The following is an 8268-nucleotide window of genomic DNA, read 5'->3' as shown; positions in this document are numbered from 1 at the left end:
CCATTGTAATAATTGGGCCTCATCTCTAGAGTTCAAGTAGGCCCATAATCAGCCCACCATCCTCCATGAAACCACGCTGTTTGATGTTTGTTTGTTTTGTTTTTTTTTCTCATACGGAGTTAGTTCTCCATTGGCAAACATTATTCCTGAAGAGCCCAGGGTTAAAAAAAAAAAAAAAAAAGATTTTTTGCGTATTTATTACTGGTGCTTACGTGCTGTACTGTTTGAATATTGACTAGTCCATTAGGAAAAAATAATGTTGCTGTCACGTAATTTCTTAGTAGGAAATCGTTGAATTTTTTTTTGCTACATGAACATGGCTGTCTAAATTATTTTCTGGTCCATATATGACTTGCCTTGCAGATAGGATCTTTGAAAAAAGAAAATAAAGCACCAAAGATTATCTGTTGCTGTCACGTAATTTCTTAGTAGGAAATCGTTGAATTTTTTTGCTACATGAACAAACAGAATACATTCTTGACTTTCAGATAAATTCGTGCTTGCCTGGTTATGCATTCAAACAGAATACATGCCCATGCCTATGTTCCATAAAACTTCCGAGGGTTCGTCCCAGGCAAAGATCTGAGAACAATGATCCTTCAACTCTTCGAGAAATTAGTAGCAAGGTGCAGCAAAATATGTGATCGACTACATATGCAACTGTGAAGAGTTGAAATATAAACGGGTTCTTTACAACTTATGGTCATGAAAGAAAAAAAAATACATTAATTGTCTACTTCTACATGTCTAAGAGCTTGTAATGTAAAACTATGAAGGATAAATTAAACGTTGTCCTACCCCATAAATGCTGCCATATTTTCCCAAAGCTGCTGCCTATACAGATGTCTATAGTTCCTCTCTCCCCGTGGCTTATTTGAGACTTGAGAGTGGCACCCGAGTAAACAAAATGACATGAGACAACTTTTGCTTGCCGATAAGCAGAAGCGCGGAACCTTAATCAGGCTAAAATGGAGAACCCTGTAACCCAAAATGAGCACAAGCAAAAAGTCTTCTGTCTTTTGCATGCTTGTCGCCAACCACATATGTTTTTACCTATGAGTGGTTGTGTGCGGCATTGGATATGTCATAGGAACCATGTTCATCGGTGCACCAGGAACCACTGTTCCTGGTACTGGGGCTCTAACACCGTAAGCCATGTGTGCTGGTGCTGGAAGATTCACCGGGGTGCCAACTGCCGAGACTAGGGGACCTCCTATAGGCTGGCCTATAGTTGGAGGACCATATATACCAACTCCTGGGGGACCAACTGGCTGTGCAGGTGGTTGTTTTGCTGCCTTTCCAGAGGAACCTGCAGCAGAACCATTTGTTTGACCAGTTATCGGTCCTTGAGGTGCTGCAACGTCTCCATTGCCAACACTGGTGATGTCATGAATGCTGGATCGCCTCCTATCTTTGTTCATTGAGTTGAGACGAATAAAATACTTTTGAGCATGGCTTGCTACTTGTGTAGGTGTTCTTGTCACGACAAAGTTTCTCGATATACTTCGCCAATCACCCTTCCCATATTTGTCCAAACCAAGAAGAAATAACCTGTTTATCAGAAGGATACAGGAATCAGCACCACCAACAAAATTCTACTATAACATGCTTATAGATTCTTACTAAGTGTGTTCACTGGAAGAAAACATCCACATTGCCATAAAAGAGAACTGAGAAAATACAGCACTTATCCTTCAATAGGACATTAAAGGTTCTCCGATTCAAAAACCATGCAATTACAGCTCCTCAACAAAAACTTATGACACAATCTCATGTCTTCCTCTGATTATTTGTGTAAAATAGTGCAGGAAAATAGAGCACGAGAGAGATTTAGAAGGGGAGATTTGAACTTTATTAATTAAAGAACCAGAAGCTTAGCATAGGCTACTCCAGACCAGACACGCCAGAGAGAACAGTGACTTGCTGAGAGTGCAAGTGCCCTAGAATTGCACTAAAAAGTTGGAACACGAATTACCCCTAGCAACCCCAACAACCCAAGTAACAAAAACCCATGGTCAAATGCAAAGTGGTGATTACAAAGTTTTTTGAGATCTTTAAGAAAGAGTTTGAAATAATTACACTTCACTCTATCATGTAAACCTTTAAGAAATGCTAGCAGCCTCCACACCAAAGTCAGTCCATATCACCTGTTCTGTTCATATGGAAACTTAATTTTGCAAGCTTCAATGGATGACCCTAAACTAACTAATTACGATATTGCAGGCTATGGACCCAATATTATCACAATCATATTAAAGGAATCTCCGCGAGCGTGTGACCAGAAGGATATTGGTATTGCAAAACCACACGATGAAAACAGATTCAATAGACCACAAGAAGCAAGACAAAGCTTTACATATTCAAGGCAATCCTGAGCTCATAATTGCGTTTTTAAGTTTTGGTTCCAAACCTCCAATAACAGTCACAAAGAGGCCATGATCACAAGCAAAATGGGCAATTGAAGTTAGATTCACTTCAAAGACCAAGAGAAATGAAGGGAGGAAAAAGAAAGAAAGAAAGAAAGAAAGAAAGCAATGATCCCACTAAGGTCTTCTAGGAATCTCCCCTAGAAGAACCTTACTGAATTTTGACTGCTAAATGTTTGCAAATTTATGCACCGTTATTCTTCAACCAATTTCCCCAGTTGTTGCTGCAAGACTCCCTTAACAAAGCCAACATAATCTAGGCTTTGTGGTCTCCTTATTCAAGGAGGAAAGTGTTTTACTAAGAAACTGTTGCAACAATTCATAGATCTAGGTTTTCGTTGGCAACTTTAAAAGGATCCTTGTCCCCGCAACCCCCAGCACACACCCATTGTGACCTTCTAATCAATCCACCACCAGAACACATCAAAATGAAGCCATACTATCAGCTAGAGCCAAAAACTCGTGTATAAATAGCTCCATTAGTGTGATCTTTCTGAGAGATAGAAGAAAGGGAGTGGAATGACTGACAACAAAGCTTCATAGATTTGTAAAAACAAGTCCCTAATCCTATGTACAGAATTTTTGTGAATTTCTCTATTAGAATAACATGACAAATTTATCAAAATGCATCCACTACCATGTGGATGCCAATGTAGAAACATAGACACAAACCACACTAGTTTTTATAAATCTTTAGGATTTCCAACCTCGTTATTGAAACCTAAATGCCGTAGGGTTCATACAAATAAAACATCCAAAAAGCATTAAGGAGTATAATAGGTGTTAATGAATGAACGCGAGAAGGAATTTAGTGCTTCACCACAACTTTACATGTTTTAAGTCTTTTTAAAATGTTGAACATGATCATATATCATTTGATTAATCTCCACCCTGATCAAAAGTCTCGAGAATTTATCCAACTCCAAGGCCGAGAAAAATCAGAGGGAGCCTAAACAAATGAGATACAAACACGTTCAATTCTTATCCAATGCTAAGGTGTTGAACTATAAACAAAGTACAAACTTGAGAATAATGTAATCTTCTGTTTTAGATAGAGTAAAAGTTTGTTTCAAGACAAATAGCTGTCTTAAGGCTAGGGCATGCAAGAGAGGGAACATACTAGATCTCCAGTTGTATAGTGATTCTTCCATTGTCTCTGTCAATGGAGCAGCTCAATCAACCAAACAATGTAAATCCTTCTTCTTTTTTTCCTCACTCTTCTTTAATATTACCATTATTGCAAAGTGAATACAGAGAAACAAACGAGATTCCAACACCTACTAATAATGCGCACCAAGGAAAGATTCTACTTCATGCATCAGTTTCAAGCTTCCATTTACATGCTTGACACATATAGGTGCTCGTCAGTTGGAACAACTTTTCAGACAATCAATCACATCATCTCAGTTATTCTCTGACAACTGAATCTAGATAACAAGGTTTCAAGCAATGCAAGTCAATTAGGTTTATTGATTTAGCTTTAGATTAAGACTAGTCATTTCATCCCCCTACAAAACCGAGGATCTTTCACTTCCCAGTCCCTAGACCAGCATCCTCAATTGTCGCAGGTACAACTATGTACTAAATGTTTTAAAACAAATAATCCAATGCAAAATATGAGGTTGAACACAATTCATTCAGGAACACATTACCATAAAAGAGAATAAAAGGTGTGCTCCATCCTAAAAGTCTCAGAAAGTGAAACACATTTGTCTCACGGTTTCGAAATCAACTATCATTCACTTGCTTCCTATCATCTCAAGATTTCCTAAACCTATGGATTTGATCACAGATTAGCTGGTCTTAAGGTGCGTTTGGCAGAAAAAACATAGCAATAATAATTTAAGTCAGAGAAAATCAAAGATTGCAACAACTCAATCAACGATAACCATCAGAGCACTTGATTTGATGATGAATAAAATGATAATTTATTAATTTACCTGTGCTCATCCTCAGTCCAAGCAATTCCCTTACGGCGTTCCTGATCTGACCTTGAAGCTTTATTTCCATTATTGGAATCACTATTATGATGCCCTAAGTGGCCACCCTTCTTTCCAGTTCCTTCATCAATGGCATGGCTCGTTGAACCTTCTGAAGAAGAGCTATAATTAGGCAATGGTACACAGCCAGCTTCAATCTGGCTAATATCCTCAACCAGAAGCTCGTAATGATGTTTAATCTCTTCTACAGTTTTCCCAGGTACATCGGCTGTTATTTTCTCCCACCAATCTGAAGTATCTTCAGGATAAGTAGCAAGGGCATTCTCGAATGCCTTATCTTGTTCTTTAGTCCACAGAGAACCACTGCCCCCTTCATTCACAGACATCTAGCCTTCTCTGAGTTACCTACAGCTAATAGCACTCACAAGATGAGGAAAAGATATCTACCAAAGTGCTCCAGAATCTAGGCCAGCCTTAAAGCCACTTGCCAAAACCACAGATTTTCTTGGAAGTAGGATCTGAATTATTTCTAAATTTGGAATCACTAACAACCGGATTGACAACAGACTTTAATTATGGGAAACCAGGATATGTCAGGCCATAGAGGTAAGCAAGAAGAGAAAACAAAAGCAAGGCCAAGAAAGCTGAACCAGAGTTCACCTCCAATAAAAATCACAGCCCCAGTGGAGTATGTGAAGAGTTCAATGGTGATTTGCTCCACAATTCAAAAACTTGGACTCTTGTGAATTGCTGACCTATTGTTAAATGAAAAGGCATCGAAGTTCAGTTAGACCATGAGAAATATCTGAAAATCACTAATTCGAAGATGCAATAAATAGCAGCAAATAACAATATACAGAAATTAATGCTACGGTGAATTTAACGGTAAATGGTAATTAGGTTTAGGGATTGTGAGAGATGAAAGGGACAATGGAGAAATCAAACAAAGAAGAAAAACCTAGAAGCCTGCAGTGAATAATAGGAGCGTTCACAAGGCCATTTCTAATTCCAACAAAAACAAGTTAACTGTGTCCCCTACTTGATAACAACAGTTTTAACAGCACAGGCCCACAAAGAATTTATCATGTCATAATCTCCTTTCATCCACAAGTTTTACAGTACATATAGGCTACAACCTCTTTAACTCTTTTGTTTTTTCCCCAATCTAACTAAGCAGTAGAATTAATCACAAATAAAGAGCAAGATTGCGTTCCAAAATAGAAACTTTTAGAACAAAGGAGAGAGAGGTAAAGTTATGCTGTAGAAACATTTGAAATAGCAAATAATCCCATGCATCCCATTTGGGTCTCAGCAGTGAGGAAAAACTAAGATCAAACTACAAAACACTGAACAAAGAAAGAAGCCTTCGATTTTTTGTCAAATTCAAAACCCTCAGCAAAATCTCTCCTCTTAGACTTTCTATGATAATCATATTTGTTTCCATCAATAAAGCACAAATAACAGTAAAAACCTTTAAGCAATACCTCAGGTATCAACCACAGATTTAAATACCCACTTGGAAAAAACTAACTCCAGATTCCTTCCTTTCTCACTGTCCAACCCCAGTAACTGTACAAAACACCATACAATGAAAGGCAGCCTACGACTCAATTTCACAGTACTAGCACTGTCAAGACTTTGACATTGTAACTACTAACTAGCACTCAAAACTTTACTTTCAAAACATGTACCACTTAAGTGTGAGAAGTTGCACAAAAAACAAACTGTTCAAAAAAAAATCTGACCTTCACAGTGCACAACCTTACTTCTCCCCCACCTCCTTCTCTATATCACTTTAAATGTTAGAACTTTACTTAGAAACTAATAAAAGTTGATGACTTTGCAACTTCTACTATGCTTCTATTGACAAAACCCACAAGTTCAATAAAACAGAATTAAGCGGCTGATTGAACAAAAATTGGGAGAATCCAGAAATCAGATAAACCAAAAGAAAAAACCCATGAAAGAAAACAAAAAAAATGGGTCAAAAAATCGCCTAAAAAGGGAAAGCAATTTACAAAGGGCAGCCGTAGAAATTATGAATGATGTTGATGGGTTATCCTGAGAAAAAAAAATCATGTTAGGATGGGTCAACTAGTCCTATCTTTTCAACAACAACTAATACTACTTGCTTACACATAAAAAAGACAGCTTGGACTGAAAAAGGCTCACCCCAAGTTGCCACACTGGAATCCTCAACACCCCATTAAAATCTGAGGAAAGATAGCAAAAAAAGAAGACCCTTTTTGAGAGAAAGTGGAAGAATTCGTTTTCTCTTCTTATGTTCCTTTTTTTCCCCCTCTTTTTCTTCTCTTTCTATCCAAAATGGACAGAGCCCCAGATTGATTCAGTAATTGAAGATAACCATGCCCAGTTTGCAGAGCAAAAAAAAAAACAAATACCATATTTATAATTATAGAGGCATGTCACATGTGAATGATTGATTACCTTTGGTGTTTTCTTCTTCACAGCCGCAGATATGAGTTAAAAAACTTGTAAAGTTTCAAACTTTGATTAGTTGGTGCTGCCTTTATTTACAGTTTCTGGGGAATGATGATGCCGCTGGCTGCTGCTGTTAAACACGTAAACAGTCAAGAGTCACTGTTTATATATACTATACTGGTGTTTTTATAACAGTAAGAAAAGGTTGTCAATAATTGTTTTTGGATAATTTTTATATGGATGTAATGAACTTTCTTTTTTTTAATAATGGAATTTCCTATTTCATTATCTAAGGGATTAGGTATATGATTTCTTGATTTTCTTTTCCTTATAATTGTAAGATTCTTCCCCCAAATTTATCCATCAAATGACTGAATTTTATTTTTAGACACTCGAATTAATAAGAAGTATTTGAAACAATTTTTATTTTTGTTTTTAGATGTTTTTAAACAATATTTTGATTTTAAAAAATAGTAAATTAATATGTTTTTAATAATTTTAAATTATAAAGCTATTTTAAAAAGTATCTAACATCAACGATAAACACGTTTCAATAGTTAATTTTTTTATAAAAAAAAAAGAACTAGGATGAAATTAGCATTATTATATTTGTATCACAATAATTAAATTGTTTTTTATAGTAAGAATATGTCAATGTAATGCGGTTAGAAGATGATGCAATATTGCAAGAACATGTGCACGGCAAATCTTGCGAACGTAAATGTCAAATAGAAACGACAAGTTAAAGGAAGAAACTACAGAAAAGTTTGGCATCATTTTGAATAAATAGTCTTTACACTTCACAGTGTCTGCAATCTCCTAAATCTCTAATTACATTGCAATCATAGATTATATCATCTTAGGGATTTGCATTTCTTATTTAATCCAATATTGTCATAGATAGCATCGTTTGATGTGATGGATTTCATCTGAAATCCGGGCCAAATGGCGTCCTGCATAAATCTTCAAAGTGCTCTGATAATGTAAGATTCCTGCTTTAGGCACGTAAGAATTTGCTGGATAATATGTATATATATATATATATGGAAACAAAACAATTAAACAAATGTTACTGCTGCTGCTGCTAGTATCGTGAAGATGCTGTAAAATTCACCCCAGTTTTGACGGACAGGGAGATTGTTTCTAGTTTTTGTCTTCTCTTCGAAGGTTTCTTGCCTTTGCTGCTGAGCTCAGCAATGAACAGGTTGCTATAGAGCAATCATAACTCGCAGAACAAATTGATACGTAGCATTCATTGTATTTCTTTTCTGAATAAATAATAATAATAAAAAAAAGAGGTCCAGATGCAATGAGCAAGTTGTCGTGTCTTGATGTGCAGCTTCAATTATCTGCCACATGAAGAAAAGATCAAGTGACTCAAGCTCTCCGGAACACATGTTCGGTTGGCAAGTGAATTTGCCTTGCTTGCTACATTTTCTATTGAATTGATGATGATTCCT

General features: G+C 36.6%; 1 protein-coding gene across 5 annotated transcripts; it reads right to left on the bottom strand.

The window, feature by feature from the left end:
• Nucleotides 1-627: 627 nt before the first annotated feature.
• LOC7486354 (transcription factor SRM1) lies at nucleotides 628-6965 on the bottom strand. 5 transcript variants are annotated; one of them, XM_002306330.4, is made up of 3 exons: nucleotides 6815-6965; nucleotides 4367-5121; nucleotides 628-1551 (listed from the first exon to the last, which is right to left on the bottom strand). In XM_002306330.4, the coding sequence occupies exons 2-3, from the start codon at nucleotides 4750-4752 to the stop codon at nucleotides 1050-1052; spliced, it is 888 nt and encodes a 295-aa protein (XP_002306366.2). In that variant the 5' UTR covers nucleotides 4753-5121; nucleotides 6815-6965; the 3' UTR covers nucleotides 628-1049. The 5 variants fall into 5 exon arrangements, with proteins under 5 accessions (XP_002306366.2, XP_052309234.1, XP_024457695.1 ...); XM_052453274.1 differs by lacking the exon at nucleotides 6815-6965 and adding an exon at nucleotides 6385-6402; XM_024601927.2 differs by lacking the exon at nucleotides 6815-6965 and adding an exon at nucleotides 6112-6322.
• Nucleotides 6966-8268: the final 1303 nt, after the last annotated feature.

Source organism: Populus trichocarpa, chromosome 5, assembly GCF_000002775.5.
Source record: "Populus trichocarpa isolate Nisqually-1 chromosome 5, P.trichocarpa_v4.1, whole genome shotgun sequence".
Lineage (NCBI taxonomy): Eukaryota > Viridiplantae > Streptophyta > Magnoliopsida > Malpighiales > Salicaceae > Populus > Populus trichocarpa.
The sequence above is the reverse complement of the archived record's forward strand: the minus strand, read 5'-3'. Positions and strand labels throughout refer to the sequence as shown.

Coding starts and splice junctions, on each gene's coding strand:
- LOC7486354 (XM_002306330.4), bottom strand. CDS start 4,752: ATGTCTGTGAATGAAGGGGGCAGTGGTTCTCTGTGGACTAAAGAACAA. Junction 1,552..4,366: donor TGGACTGAGGATGAGCACAG/GTAAATTAATAA, acceptor TCTGATAAACAG/GTTATTTCTTCTTGGTTTGG.